We start from the raw sequence: 16,657 nt of genomic DNA on the forward strand, positions 1-16,657 counted from the left end.
AAAAATGATGTTTGAATTAGATTAGCTTATATTTGACAGACTCCATGAGCCTTCAAAGACTCTGTCCAAGGACTTTGGAATAATAAACCACATACGAATAAAACGTTATGGTCGGTTTCCCCTTCAAAAGCCAATCTCTCTATTTGTTTCTTTTTAAAGGATATTGTTTTGGGTCAGTGTCTTCAGCTTCTCTGTCACCTGGTTCTGGAATGTTATCAGAGTCTCACACTGGCACATATCCTTATCAGATGGCTTGTCTGTTGGGAGAGAAGGCTCATTAACAGATGCAGTATTAATCATGACTGAGATGAATTCCCTCTGTTGGGATTAGGTAATCAGTCATTCTAAAACGTGATCTGGTATAGTGACCATTGGACACTATTATAATTTCATATAACATTCATATAGGTATAGGTAACATTCATCTGTGAACACAAAATAGATGGCAATGTTATGATCAAGTCACTGCACTGCACTTTTGAGACAGTAGAGGGCAGAGACGCACCACTATTGTAGGAAAGAGACTTCTTGCATATTTCAGTGACAATGTCCTGCAGGATAGAACATCAAGGAGCAGTGCACACAGGTCTAATAATAATATTATGATGTCACTTTGTTTGAGCAAAGCCCAATATATATTTTTTTACAACAAGAAAACAAATAAGATGACTTCAACACATTTAAAAGAATTATTGTTTGTGTGGTAAAGCTCTTTTTGCAATAAAATACTCTGGAAAACAGATGACACTTGACACATGACATCCTCTCTCATCTCTACATGGCTGAAAGTACTTACCGGTACATCAAGAAACCGTTGCTGACATGCAGGGCATAGGAGAGAATAAATCTGACAGTTGAAAGAGCAGTGATGTTTCTGTGTTTGTTTGAGGGCATCAGTGAAAGTAACAGATGGAATGTAAATAGAGATAAATAGTGTTTAAGATGTGATTGGATTATAGATGTTGCATTACATATTTGTTCATTAGAATTGATTAATCAATTTAAATTGATACGGCATGCAGGTTACTGTACCTTTACATATCACTGACTTCAACTTGTTTGTAATTTCTCCCATTTTCTCAAAATCTTCAGCATAATACAGGTGCTTATCATCAGGCTCAGAAGCAATTTCTCTCAGCTCCTCTTCAATAGCTTTGCCAACACCAAGAGCATACATTGTGACACCTGCAAGTTACATAAACCAAGGTGTCACAAAAATGTATGTCTTTTCTAATCACAATTTCACAAACTTTACAGATAGTTTCAAATCGATAGAAACAGGTTTGTAACTACTAATAATATTATAACAATAGTAAGAATTTAAACAACAGCTAAATTATTCTACGCGTAATCCTCTGAAATATATTTACAAATATTTTCCTATATGACAGAAAAAGCATTAACTCATTGCCTTGCTGTGATTGGTAATAGCTCGGCATGTACTGTACAGGTGTAAGATAGCCTACTATATTATCATATGAAAAGAATCAACTGTACTGTACCAGCATTTTTTGCCTTGGTAGCCCATTCTGAAACATCATCCTGGGATCTTCCATCAGTGAACACAATGCACACGTGTGGGAGCTTTGCCCTGGCACCTTCCTTTGTTGAAAAGCTGTACTCAAACATGTGACGTAGAGCTGATCCAGTCATGGAACCTCGGCCCATGTACTGCATACGGGTCACAGCCTGTTTGATATCCTGAGCTGTCATGTACTGGCCAAGGGTGAACTCAGTACGGACTTTGGTGGAGTACTGGAGCAGTCCGATATGTGTGCCAGTTGTGGATATATCCAGGGAGTCCACGATACCATTGACAAACTTCTTGACCAGCTCAAAATTCTCAGGGCCCAGGCTTTTGGAACCATCGATCACAAAGACCAGATCCATTACTCCATCCCCACAATCTGTCTCTGTCAGAGAGATTTTCATTTAATAACATATACCAGTAGTTTAAACAAACACAATAAACTGTTTGATAATTATTGCATTCCTTTTGAGGTAGGAGTTGTGTACAAATCTATACCTCCTCTCTTTAATAATGGAAATGTGTATTCTCATCTTGCTCCCTGTTATTTCTATTTTATTTTTTATTAAGGTCCCATTTCACAAGCAGAGTTATTAAACGGTAAGTGCATGGATGTTACACAAAACAATATCACTATCTGCAGACCTTGATGCCTCATCATGATGAACATGATCACAGAATGTTAGTTAAATCCAGTATTGAGGGAAAATTAAGAAAATACCCCCAATAATTAACAACCTCCCATTCATTAGTTATGTAAAAGAAATACCCATATGGGAACCCAGTCATATAAACATTATAACTCTCTGACAAGAGATTTAAAGCTTCCACAGTCCAAATTGCTTAGTGAATACAAATTGGCTTAGTGCTATTTAGTATGTTTACAAATGAGTATTGAGATAGTAAGTTAAAATCAACCTTTCACTTTACTCATCCAATGTAAACTATGCATATAAAGTAACACTGAGAGAAACGATGTGTCTATTATTACTGTTACATTACTAATACAGTTATTAAACCATGAAACAATGCTAGAAAGGAAATTCTCAGTGGAAAAAATACCATGTTTACCAATTCCATGTTTCTATCTCTAAAGAATAAAAATAATCCTCTCCATGGTATTTGATCAAAGAATTCTGTGCTTAAATATATATGTACATTTTTACGTTTATGATGAGCTTGGACTTACTCTGGCATGTTTTCCCATCCGGTCTGAGTGTGTAGCCTTCTCTACATCTACACACACATGAGTTGTTTGTGTTGATGAACTCCTGCTCACATCCATGTTTACCATCTGCACAGTGGTCATTCTCTACAGTGAAACATCATTCAGAACAATTGGGGGAAGAATTTGTGGAATGTTGACAAGGAGGAAAGCTTAAAAAAGTGAAGCAAGTGATTGCACAGTCTAATATTATCAGGAGACAGTTTTGCCAAAAAACCTGCAACTTGTTCAGTTACAACATATAATACATTCAGATTACCACACTAAAATTTCAATAGCTATATTTATCTCATAAATAAAACCCACCATTAATTGATACAAAAGGATACTTGATCTATAAACGCCAATACTCCCAGTACACAAAAAGTAATTACCCGTCTTTAATCTGCTGTTGTAAAAATTATATTATCAATAATTGTTTGTATTTTCTTATTTAGTAAACAGATTACTCCAGTCCTGTTATATCTAACATCTTACTACACAATTCTGTTAAGCAGGATGTTTCGTATTCCACAGAAATAGGTTAAAGTCATTGTACAATGAATAGACACTGTTCAAGCCAAGGCATCGTATATCATTGCTGTGTTCTTTTCCAGAGCCTGGTTTAACATGGACAACTGTTGTTTTGCCTGGAACCATTGGGAAACCGCCCCCACACTTTGCCTGCTCTGAACCATGTTACACACACATACGGTAGCAGTGGAATAAATGGCTAGTCCTTCTGGTACCTTTCGACAAATCAGAAGAGGGAAAGACAGCTTTCAGCAGTGGTGCACCTGGTTCTTGGAACCTCTTGCAACAAGATCTTAAACTTAATACCCTAGCATACCCCTGTATGTTGTTTATATGTGTAATCTTTATTTTACATTTTAAATAAAGATTGAATAAATGTTTGACCAAAAAAACAAAATGAGTGAGACTTACTTTTGCATGTTTTCCCATCAGGTCTTAGTGTGTAGCCCTTTCCACATTTACACACACAGGAGTCCTCTGTGCTCATAAACTCTTGTTCACATCCATGGTTACCATCAGTGCAGTGGTCGATCTCTGCAGTGAATCACATTCATCAGAACTGAGATGACGAGATTAGTAAGCAAGGCACATTACGGCAGATGTTTGTTCAAGACCGGGATAGTCTATGAACAGCAAATACAAATTTACCTTAGTTAGCATTACACAATACTGTATTGTAGTGTACATTGTACAGTATGGAACAATACATACAGCGATATGAAAATAATCACCCGTAACTAAGTCTTTATTTGCTTATTGTATTGCTACTGCCACAGGATCGAGGCAAAGTCCCACAAGATCAAAGAAATGTTGAAGTTCTTGTACAATGATCACCAGCGTATTAACCTCTTGAACCATGCACTACAGTATATAATTAGTTGACCGAGGTCCCTCAGGGCTCTATACTAGATCCTCTAGTATTTCCCTCTACACCATATATCTCTTGTAGATTGGCTATTTTCGGCAAATGTTCGCAAAACACGTGTGTTGTAAATTAATAATTTTCATGTTGTTTTTAATGTGATCAAACCAGTCTAGGAATAATCTGTCAGACATTAACGTACTAGGCAATGCAAGAGGTTATCTAAAAAAATGAACAAAATATTTCCCTTTATACCTTGAAACATATAGACAGTAAGCATCAGGTAAGACCTACTTTTGCATGTTTTCCCATCAGGTCTGAGTGTGTAGCCTTTTCTACATTTACACACACAGGAGTCTTCTGTGTTCATAAACTCCTGTTCACAGCCATGGTTACCATCAGCACAGTGGTCGATCTCTGCAGTGAATCAAGGTTGTATAGCATTACACTATAAGGTTAGTAAGAAGGATGCTTTGCATCTTTTTGAGACATGGGCAGATTTTGAATGGTCATAATAATGATTTGCATCGACTATAATCATTTGGAATACTAGATTTTTGCAGCGTTGCTGGCGATACGGTTTTGCACTCTTGCAGTACCAATGCAGGACAGTTTTTCTAATAACAACATTTATATAATGCAACCACACTTACAGTTATGTTATATAAACTAATTTCCAGAACATCTAGCAGTTTCCAGGAAACGGGCATCTCATTTTCTACATATGTCAGGTTACATAACTCAATAAAATATAAAGCTATAGTAAATAAAAGTACTGATGATACTTACTTTTGCATGTCTTCCCATCAGGTCTTAGTGTGTAACCATCTCTACATTTACACACACAGGAATCCTCTGTGTTCATAAACTCCTGTTCACATCCATGTTTGCCATCAGCACAGTGGTCAATCTCTATAATAATAGTTAGTCAAGGCACAGAAATAAACATTAGAAAGGCACAGAAGATGCATGTAAATGATGCCATTGCCAGCAGCAGTGTAAGGGAAAGCGAAAGCTAACATGATACTGTAACTGTTTAACCACTTCAAACCCTCTAGTCTTAGTGAAACAGACCTCGTACTTTGCCAAAAGTAGACGATCTACAAGCTCACAAGATCTGCTATTTTTGGCGAATGTTCCCCCAGATTAGGCTTGCTGGGGTTCAAGTGGTGGTTAAAGCATGACTACATGATGACAATTCACATGGATTAGAAATATGTTATTAGCATTAGCAACATGATCATCATATCATGCGGCAAATGCTAATAATACAGTTCTGTCGTTCTACATGAAGAGAATAATAACTCAAAGGTCAATCAAGAAGAAAACTGTGTCATCAAATGTGTCCATGTTAAAAATTGACATTCAAACTGAAAATAAGGGAAGATCTCTATGAAAAAAGATGGGAAAAATGGATAATATACATAATCTTAAGAGAAGGGATGTGATGACGTAAGAAAATGAGGTTAATGTGCACCCCCACAAAGGTCTAAAAAGGTAATATGTAAATATATTTTCTGTTTTGTTTTTTGTTTTTTTGTTTGCCTAAGTTCATGTAAATGTCTGTTCTATGATTTGTTTTGTTTTATTTTATTGGAAAAAAGTGATAAATGTAACTGTTTGAAGTATCCTCAATAAACACAAAGTTATAAAAAAAAAAAAAAATGTGTCCATGTTTCCACTGAGTAAGTGGAAAACATTTTACCCTAAAAGGGATGTTGATTGAATGATGGTAAATAGGGAATTGAAGGTTTTCTGAGCTAAAAGAGATTTGTGACACCTCCTCACTGCTCCATAGTTCTCCACATCTACATTTTATTCTGTCACTCACCATGCGTAAAAGGAGAGCTGGCAGACATAACGGAAACATATCTATTTGGATGTTAACAGGAGATAATATACAATCAGGTAGTATCCTTCATAAAATAGAAATGGACTTTTACGATTTGATTTCTTCTGTGGCCTAAGATATATTTAAAGAATCTTTCTGCTTTTTTGTTTTGTTTACAGGGTATGTTTTATTAAGATCCATGATCTTCTCAATAACGCAGGCATCAAACAACCACAACATCAGGTTGAGCAGATATTTCTTTTACAAGAGTCTATGTCTGATTTTCAAGCAGAAAATAACTTTTAAATTATAATAAAATAAATTGGATATAACCAACCTAAATATTTTTGAGCTCCATTGGTTTGAAGATGTGGTGTCCAATATCAAGCTAGTGAATTGTTATAACTAAGCAGTAGTAATGTGTAACAAATAACATTTGGTTATTTGGTTTGTACAAGGCAGCTCATAGGACACACATGGACAGCCCAGAACATGACCTAGAACACAAATGTCAGTGCTGCCTAGCTCAAATAAAGTGTTTGATTACGCAGAAGAATTTGCCACTTTCAGCATGAATGTGTTCCTTGTAAACTGTCCTGGTTGCCATCCAGATTGAGAACATAGCCCTTCTTACACCTGCAGAAGTAGGACTCTGGAGTACTGATACAGTCATGCTCACAGCCATGGTTCCCCAGTTCACAATAACTGAGGGGGGTGAATTTCCCATCAACAAATTAACTACTACCACAACTACAACTAAGACTATCTGCTGCTACTACAACTCAAAACACTGAAGCAATCGAGTCTCAGGTCACCACTCATATACGGGTCAGTTCTTACACTCTCAGAGTTAGATTAACACTCAGGATTCTGCTGTGTACCACTCCAAATACAGAGATGCAATCTGGTCTCAAAACATCACATATTCCAACATGATTTTACTACAAATTAGTGGAGAAAAGACAACAAGAATGTCTAAATCTATAGATAGAAAGAAACTGTATCGATGTAGATAAAAGCAGTCTCTAATCGAGCCTGAATTAATTGAAAGTAAACATCATTAGACTACCAAAGAGGAGATCAAGATGAAGTCAGAATGTTTTCTTTCTTTAGACACGGATCGTTCTGCTGAAATCAATATCCAGGTATACGTACAAGGACATTGTCAGTATGAGAAAAGCATTTACAATTTTCCTTTAATACAATAATCTGGAGGTACAGAACTGTCAGCTAAAGTCTGTACTGGGAAAGATCAAACATCAAATGATCTCATACTTGTTTTGATATGGCGTTATAGCTACTAGAGTACACCACATTTCAACAGCTGGTAGACTGATTGAAAAAGCACACTTCCTTAAAGGAAACCTCCTCCACTTTAGGTTTGGCTAACATCCACTAAATGAACAGGAGGTACATTTTCCAAATGTAGGTGGATAGATGTCACTTGGACACAAAATGTGTGTGTCCTTTGGACTGGTCCCGGGGATTGTAATCCCAGTTAATCTATGAGGCCACGTTGCACTACAATAGAATGGAGGCGTAAACAAAATTCTCCATGTATGTCTATGTGTGTTTCTGTAATACCTTGATTAACGTTGTACTGACAGATACACATAAATACAGACAGGATGCAATAAACTGAAAAGAATAGGGTTCCGTGACTAAGGAAGGAAATTATGTGAGGATAGGAGAGAGAAATAGTGAAGTTATTATAAAAAGAAAAGTGGTTTTATTACTACTGCATGTCTTCAGGTCCTTGTTGAGTTGATAACCTGGACGACAGCGACACTCATAACCATCAGGTAGGTTGGCACAGATGTGGGCACAGCCATGGTCCACCACAGCGCACATGTCCTCAGCTACAACAATGACAGAGGCACCAATAATGTATTATTATTCATTCAATTCAATTTGACAGCTTAGCTCACTAATCTACAAATACCAGAGGAATGGAAGACTATTACAGTGGGAAGGTACTGAATCTAGCTTGGTGCAGACATGCCCAATTATACTAGTCACAAAGAAGCATGTCTACTTTAATGTAGAGCTATATTGTCTTTACAGTATTGTTTCTTTGTTGTTGCTTTACTTGGCTATGTTTAGACAACGATGGATTCCATTGGTGGTAAAGAAGACACAGGTAGTATCCTTTAAAATGCAAAAGCATTATTGTCCACAGACAGCGTTTTTGAGCTGCAGAGCACTTTAGATATCATGTCCAGAGCACTAAACATGAACTAAGCGAGACACCTCTGCTCAATGATTGAGGCTATGTCTCTCCAACCCTCTGCATAGGAATGTATTGATGAGCGGTGCTCCTCTCCCAAACGTATTAACTATTTTCTGCTTGAGGCGCACAGAGCATGGAAATGCAATGCTCCACGCTGGGAAGAGGAGCGCTCCAGCGTGTCTTTACCACAAAACTGCAAGCCAGGGAAAAGCGCTGGCACCTAATAAAAAAAACATTTTATGGACACAGCCCTTAATGTTACATATGTATGCTTGTGGTTTTGTAATGTTTGATAAAAGAAAAGCAGTTCCTTCACCTTTACAAGTCTTGCCATCAGGGTTGAGGGTGTAGCCTTTCCTACACTTGCACCTGTAGGAAGCTGGGGTACTCACACAGATATGCTGGCATTGATGGTCCACCTCTTCACACATATTTGAACCTAATGCAAGTATGCGTATGCACACACACACACACACACACACACACACACACACACACACACACACACACACACACACACACACACACACACACACACACACACACACACACACAAATGCATAAAAATAAAATAGAGAGAGATAAAAATCCACAATGAGTAAAACATTACCGCAATGCAGGGATCAGCCATTCTCACTATTTCAAAATGTACTGTATCTCCACTGAGGGGGGACAAGAGCAGAGCACACTCACCTCCACACAGTTTGGACTGGAACACAGAGATCAGCGTTTCAATCTGACTGAAGTTGGCTACCAGGTACACGTGCTCAGAGTGAGGCTCACTCCCTATGGCTTTCAGGGTGTTCATATCCACCCTGCCCACTCCAATAGCAAAGATCTGGATGCCCGCCTGCCTCGCTTGAGCCGCAACCTCCTCCACCGTGTCCTGGGGCCGCCCGTCCGTCACAATCATAGCGATACGTGGGATGTTTAGGTGCGCTGAGCGTGCGCCCTCTTCCTCTGTGAAGGCAGTCTCCATGGTGTACTGGATGGCCAGACCGGTCATGGTTCCTGAGGCCAAGTGTTCCATGTTCTGTACGGCCTGCACTACCTCGGCCTTGGTGGTGTAGGTGTTGAGGGAGAATTCATTTTGGATAACGCTACCGTACTGCAGCAGGCCGACCCGTGTCGCGTCAGGACCTATCTCCAGGAACTGAAGTAGCTTGGCGATGAAGGTCTTGACCTTTTCGTAGTCGTTCGGACGGATGCTGCGAGAGCTGTCGATGACAAAGACGAAGTCTAGCGGGACACCTTTGCAGGGGTCCTCTGAGTTCAGGGACACAGGAAAAGCATTATGATTTTATGATTTTATGACTGAGACCAATGTTGTTTTAAATCAGAGCTCAGTTCATGACCCAAGTCTTAACCAGTTGAATGCATCCCTATTCTGGGGAGAACATCTGCCATATTTACAAGTATTTAATAAAGGTGGTGTAGGTTTGTTGAAATCGATGTCAAATAGCTATATATTCTGCTATACAGTGTTTGTTCAGTAACAACGGTCTCCCTGTCTCTCCAGCTCTTTAGTAAACAGAAAATATATTTTCAGGTCAGGACACCAATTTTAACCAGTCAGGAGAGAGAACTCATACAGGATGCAGGATAAACAAGTGTAATTGGAAGTGATGAAAAATGAACAGACAAAATTGGAACTGGAACACTATAAATTGAAACTGGTTCTTTCTCTTGATTGGATAAAATTGGTGTTCCAGCTGAAAATGTATTTTCTGTTTACTAAAGAGCTGGAGAGATGCAGACACCTCTGTTACTGAACAAACACTCTATTATGATTACTATCAGAATATAGAGCTGTAACTTTTTAACAAAACAAAACAAAACAAAACTGTTCTGTTTTAGACAAAACATATCACTTACACCATGTTAAGTATTAAGGTTTAATTGGTTAATAAAGTAAGTCTTCATAAACAAACATCAAACAAACAACAACAACAAACAACACACACACACACACACACACACACACACACACACACACACACACACACACACACACACACACACACACACACACACACACACACACACACACACACACACACACACACACACACACACACACACACACACACACACAGCAGATTACATACCCACTAACTTTGTTGGTATAGTGGACTCATTTTGGGCCCTAGAAACGTCAGGTCTGGGGCGTCGCTTCTCTGGCCGGGCTGCATCACAGCACAGCAGGCAGAACAGGCCGAGAGCCAGGGTCCTCATTCTGAGCAGACAAATAATGATGCTGGTGTTACAGTCTTTAAAAAGAGAAGACAAACAAGAACTCAGGAAAAGTTGGTAGGAACACTCTAACAACATGCAAGCAGCAAATAAACAGAAACAGGAAAAGTGTCAGAGGGACAAAGGGGAGAAAGACGAGAAAGAGTGGAGAATACTATCTTTGGTGAATGACATTTAGAAAAGTAAAAAGTAGATGGTAAACAAATTCCGCTTCCCAGCTTGATAGTAGGTGCCGGGGGTCACAAAAGGGACACAAACACTGTAACACAAGAATGATCAACATAGAAACTGAGAAAACCTAGACAATCAAATGATGAAAACACAGAAAATAAAAACACCAGTATATCCCAACATGTAGTAAAAGCTTCCCTTTTGGGTCTGGATGTGTGATCACAGTAACAACAGGAAACACTGAGACATGATACCTGTCGTTGATGAGGAGGAATTATAAATAGGAACACTTTCACCTCTTGCATATATGACCCTATACCCAGCTTCAGATTTCACATTTTAAATGCGGAATAGTTGTCATACCCCAACATTCACAGCATTTAGTAGCTCTTCTGGAACCAAGATGGAGCAAATCATAGACATTGTGATCAAGGTGGTAGTTAATTCATTCAGAAATACCGTCCTGTACCAGAACACAATTTAACATATTTTAGAGCCATACCATAAAATGGGGATGAGCTTAATTTATGCTTATTTTTAATATAAGGTTTTCAATATACCATCTTATGTAGCGAACAAAACTGTAAAAGCATGGGCTTTTACATGTTCTGCAGCATGGGTGGCTTCCAGTGATTTAGCACAGACAGAATTCCACCACGGTCTAGTCCTCTGGAGACTTCAGGTTGAAACCAGCCTGCACGGTCTTCTAAAGCCATCAGAAACTGAAATGTATTCCAAAAGGTGGCATTTGTGCCATATGGATGTACTGTATTCTCATTCTAAAGCAAGCTGGCACCATCACAGGTGTCCAAGAACAAAATCCTGAGATTTTCAGTTCTGTTCACGGCGATGACACAGACTTTGGGCTCAGTCTGTACTGTTCACAGGAGTGGGAGATACAACTGCACAGGAGACAAGTTTATGGTTTGCTGCTGACCCCAGATATATAAGGGTCACACACACATGCAGCATCTCATGCACTCGTGTCGACCTATGCCCTCGCATCTGTTGGATGTCTTTTTTCACCACACAGTTAATAGAATGATTGAAAACACCGTAGAGACTTGCAGTGTTCTGCTGTATCCTAGAGATATCCTATTATACCTGGAGACTGTAGCCCTAATCTTCACTTCCAAACGGCTGGACATCTTAGTTTCTCACTGCTTGACTCACTGGAGCCAACAGATGATTCAATGATTCTACAATAGACTAGAAAGATTTGTTTTCCCACCATAAATCTATCCTGAAACGTGACTATCACAAACAGTGAACAATTATGTTTTCCAATTCCAAATTCAACAAGGGCAACTGTGAACTATTTTTTGCTTTTCTCTCAAAATCCGATACAAAATAGGACACTTTTCATAAATTGCATATGAAATTGCATGATTATTCAAAGCCATTCCCCTTCATTTTGAAGCTGTATTTTCAACTTAAAAAAAGAGGGGAAAAAGAAGGAAAAAAAACAAACCACATTTTATGGCCTTTCTGTTTTGTAAATTCTGGAACTTTGATGACTTTTCATGATGCAGGTTAAGGAAGCTGAGTTACTGCCAAAACTCTCTAGTAAACACTGGAAAACATACGTAACAGGTGTTGTCTAGCTTTATTTTGTATCACAGAATTCAAAGAAACGTCATTGATTCTGCCACATTAATCATCATTCAGTTGTTGATAGATCAGCTGATAAAGAAAAATAAGAATAAAACCTGAACTGATCTGGGAGGGAGATAATATGCATTATCATGAAAATGACTTACCTTATTTTGAAATGACAATATGTCAAACTCCTCAAAATAAAAATATATGTGTATTAATCCTTGCAGAGATGTTAGACATCAACAAGAACAAGAAGTCCCACTAGTAACTTCAGACTCCTGGTATGAACACAGATAACTCTCTCTCCCTCTCAACTCTCTCTGTGCTTCTTTCTCTGTCCGTGAGAAACGGGGCACGTGCATTGCTCTGCCCCCAATTCTCTATCCAGACTTTTTCACTACTTACTCCCTCTGTTTATGTCTGACTATAGCCTAGGAAACGCCTCTTGTGCAACTCTGTTGGAAAGACAATCTGTTGTCTATTCTCACCTTCAGTGTAATTTTAGTCACATACGATTAGAGACGCTCACTGTAAGCCCTGGCCCTTTATTACCAGTGGAGACAGCAGTGAATAAACTATCTTGCCACAGTACACAGTAAAATATCCTGAATGTTAATTTAACTCAACCTGTGAGGGTAATTTTGTACATGTAGCCTATATGACCCAGAGGGTCCTGGCTGTTACATACAGCTAAAGCAGCTTTTATTATGGTTTATTAGTAACCGTTTTAGAAAAGCAATAATGCATGGGTTTTGGGTTATCCTTTTAGACCCAGTGTATGACTGCATGTGTACAGTGTACACTCATGCTGTTTGCATTTCAGTCTAATAAAGTATTCAATCAATCAATCAATATGCCTTGAGATTTTGACTAGCCCTTGGTGTTATCTTGGGCACAACAAAACGTTTGAAAACTACTTATGTACATAAATCATTAGCCTACAAACTGTTCTAGAATAGATGAACTGTCATTCCCACCAGGGCCATGCATTGCAGCCACACACAACACTAAATAACAGCGATTTCAAAAGTGCACAATTCGTGCACGCACGTAATGTAGGCTACGCGCACGACCACACACATACATGTTTGACAAATAATATACAGAATAAACTAATGTTTAAATTAAAACTACGTTACCTTTTATACGAGTCATGATGATCACAAACCAGACAACACATAAATGTCAGTTAGGTGTAAATAAATAGAAGATACAACCTAAGGCAAGATTAATCACATTAACCGTCTGGTGCCCCTGTCACAAACTTTTCATGCAAGGTTCCATAGTGTAGTGGTTATCACGTCTGCTTTACACGCAGAAGGTCCTGGGTTCGAGCCCCAGTGGAACCTGCCACTGTTTTTCTATGAATTGAGTACAAAGGACCCCAATGGAAACAAGCCATAGGCTATCTTGGGTTTCAAATCTTCTTAGTGAGTTCTTGTAGATTTTTATTTACAAAACATTACCCACTTCAGCTCTATATTTCGGCCATTTGAAAATAGCCGATCTACAAGCTCATGCAAGCATTTGTGAGCTTGTAGATCTATTCTTTTTTTTAAACTTCTGAAATGGGACATTCTGCATGAGTACTTTCTACTTTTGGTACTTTAAGTATATTTTGATACCAATACTTTTGTACTTTTACTCAAGTAAATTTTGATTAGGACTTTTACTTGTAATATAGTATTTCTACATTGCGACATTAAAAATGCGAGTACTTTTTACATCACTGCACCACTTTTACACCATACAAACCCAGTTACCTGCATTACATAAGCTAACGTTAGCTAGCGTTAGCTAACGTTAGCTAAGCAACGTTAGCTAGCTAACGATGTTCACCTTGGGGTTCACCTTAATCATGTAGTTGTTTTAATACAATATATTCTGAGAGAACATGTTAAATACATGTTAAATAAATCGTAATAATAAAATACAGTAACGGCAATCGGCATCATTTAAACTGTACCTGATATAAAACGCTGACGTCACAAGTGTTGACGTTTGAAAGTTAGGCCAGCTGGTTGGACGGTGGGCGTGGTCACGACGCGATCACGAGACATGAACTTAACCTGTGACCCTGCGCCCATCCAATCACAGGCACGTTACCGTCGTTATTCTTTTATGAATCTTTCAAATTTGATGCCGCGTCACAGACACTCGGCTATAGTATAAAAGGCCGCTCGCAGCCACAGGTTGTCAGTTGATGATGATAGTGATGATGGAAGACACACAGATTCAGATGATGCTCGCTGGAGACGTTGAGGAGTTCTTCAACCAGGAGACTTTCTTCAAGTTAGACCTGGAGGAGTTACACTTCTTATCAGTCGGCGGAGATGATAATGTTTTCAAATTGAACACTGAGAGCTTCCAGGAGCCAGAAGAGGACGCCGTTGCTGTGGTTGAAGAGCTCAGACCTGCCCTTCTCAAACAGGGGCCGTTGCTGCAAAAACGGCCGTCAAAACAGCAACTCGATGAACTTCCTCTTGGCCACCAGCCTCTGACAGACGACCAGAAGTCTGTCCGGAAGATGCGGTCCATCATGGATGAACTGTTGAAGACAGAGCGAGCCTACACCAAAGATCTGCGTGAATGCCTGGAGATCTACCTGTGGGAGATGACCAGTGGAGTGGGGGAGAAACCTGCCAGCATCCTCAATAAGGAAGCCATCATCTTTGGTAACATGCAGGACATCTATGACTTCCATAGAAATGTTTTCCTGAAGCAGTTGGTCGAGTGTGAGCTTCCAGCTGATGTGGGACGTTGCTTTGTGACATGGGCTGAGAAGTTTTACATGTATGTCAACTACTGCATGAACATGCCTGCTTCCAGTGAACTTGTTGTGGAGGAACACGCTGGATCCTACTTTCACCACATCCAGCTGAAATATGGTCTGGACATGGCCAGTTCTCTCGGCTCCTTCCTCCTCACGCCGGTACAGAGAATAACCAAGTACCAACTCCTTCTTAAGGAGTTATTGTCTTGCTGCAAGGAGGGAGGAGGAGAGATTAAGGACGCTGTGGAGGCGATACTAAGGGTTTTAAAGAAAGCTAACGGCAGCACAGGCCAGGCGCCAGCCAACCGACGACAGCCTCGGACCTCTTTCAGCTTGATGCGGTACTCTGCAAGTCTGAAACGGCCTGGAAGCATGCTGTGGACATGGCTGACCAAGCGCATCATGCAAAGACCCAGCCGGAGATGTGGATGAGGCTTAGGACAAGTCTAGCCCTGGTCCAGAGAGCTAGTGAGTTAGAGAGACCTGTGTTTACAAAGACCTGAGTGGTCTTGGGCTTTGTGGACTTAAATGACTGCTGTAGAGAACAGACTCTGCCACAGGCCCATACACCTTTGCACTGGCATGTCTCATCATGGAACAGGTTGGTGGACCACAGTAGAGACATGCAGTTGCTGAATTGACAATTACACTGAATGAATTATTACTGTATATATTACATTTCATTGTATCATATATTGTTGTTGTTATTACCTGTGCTTATTAATAGTTTTATTGTATGTTGTATTATATATTATTATTGCTGTATTATGTATTATTATCTGTGGTGACTATAGTGAATAAACTGAATACATGGTAAAAACCTGAATGTTCATTTAAGTCAACCCAAGGGTACATTTGCACACACGTATAGTATATGATGTATAGTATATGATCCAGTGGGTCCTGTTACATGTAGCTAAACCAACCAAATGGGGTTTTATCAGTTCTGTAGTGCTATTAGTGTTACCAAAATACACTGCCACAGTTTGTCTGCTTTGTCCTCAGAGGATTCCAGCTACTGTGAAAAGGTTAAGTGTAAGTGACATTTGGATGAACTACTTTTGGTACTTTAAGTATATTTTGATGCCAATACTTTTGTACTTTTACTCAAGAAAATTTTGATTAGGACTTTTACTTGTAATATAGTATTTCTACATTGCGACATTAAAAATGCGAGTACTTTTTACACCACTGCACCACTTTTACACCATGGTAAATAACAAACGCAGTTACCTGCATTACATAAGCTAACGTTAGCTATCGTTAGCTAGCGTTAGCTAACGTTAGCTAAGCAACGGCAATCGGCATCATTTAAACTGTACCACTACCTGATATAAAACGCTGACGTCACAAGTGTTGACGTTTGAAAGTTAAAGACCAGCTGGTTGGGCGGACGGACAGTGGGCGTGGTCACCACGCGATCACGAGACATGAACTTAACCTGTGACCCTGCGCCCATCCAATCACGGGCGCGTTACCGTGGTTATTCTTTTATGAATCTTTCGAATTTGATGCTACGTCACAGACACTCGGCTATAAAATGCCGCTCGCAGCCACGGCTTGTCAGTTGTTGATGATGATAGTGATGATGGAAGACACACAGATTCAGATGATGCTCGCTGGAGACGTTGAGGAGTTCTTCAACCAGGAGGCTTTCTTCAAGTTAGACCTG

The 16,657-nt window shown here is 39.4% G+C and overlaps 1 protein-coding gene across 3 annotated transcripts in view; it reads right to left on the reverse strand.

Moving 5' to 3' along the window:
- LOC311041117 (matrilin-2-like) overlaps window positions 1–12,549 on the reverse strand; it is a 13,894-nt gene extending 1,345 nt beyond the window's left edge. Inside the window, exons 1-12 of one of the 3 annotated variants that reach the window (XM_084051616.1) lie at window positions 12,374–12,549; window positions 10,298–10,425; window positions 8,883–9,455; window positions 8,506–8,628; window positions 7,696–7,818; window positions 4,918–5,040; window positions 4,423–4,545; window positions 3,678–3,800; window positions 2,718–2,840; window positions 1,503–1,913; window positions 1,033–1,185; window positions 165–257 (exon numbers count right to left, since the gene is read on the reverse strand). In XM_084051616.1, coding sequence (XP_083907742.1) covers window positions 165–257; window positions 1,033–1,185; window positions 1,503–1,913; window positions 2,718–2,840; window positions 3,678–3,800; window positions 4,423–4,545; window positions 4,918–5,040; window positions 7,696–7,818; window positions 8,506–8,628; window positions 8,883–9,455; window positions 10,298–10,424 — 2,095 coding nt within the window. In that variant the 5' untranslated portion in view covers window position 10,425; window positions 12,374–12,549. Of the gene's footprint in view, window positions 1–164; window positions 258–1,032; window positions 1,186–1,502; window positions 1,914–2,717; window positions 2,841–3,677; window positions 3,801–4,422; window positions 4,546–4,917; window positions 5,041–7,695; window positions 7,819–8,505; window positions 8,629–8,882; window positions 9,456–10,297; window positions 10,460–12,373 lie in introns of all 3 variants that reach the window. The other 2 variants (XM_084051617.1, XM_084051618.1) reach the window with 2 other exon arrangements.
- Window positions 12,550–16,657: the final 4,108 nt, after the last annotated feature.

Source organism: Gymnoscopelus microlampas (genome assembly GCF_963454915.1).
Source record: "Gymnoscopelus microlampas genome assembly, chromosome: 3".
Classification (NCBI taxonomy): domain Eukaryota; kingdom Metazoa; phylum Chordata; class Actinopteri; order Myctophiformes; family Myctophidae; genus Gymnoscopelus; species Gymnoscopelus microlampas.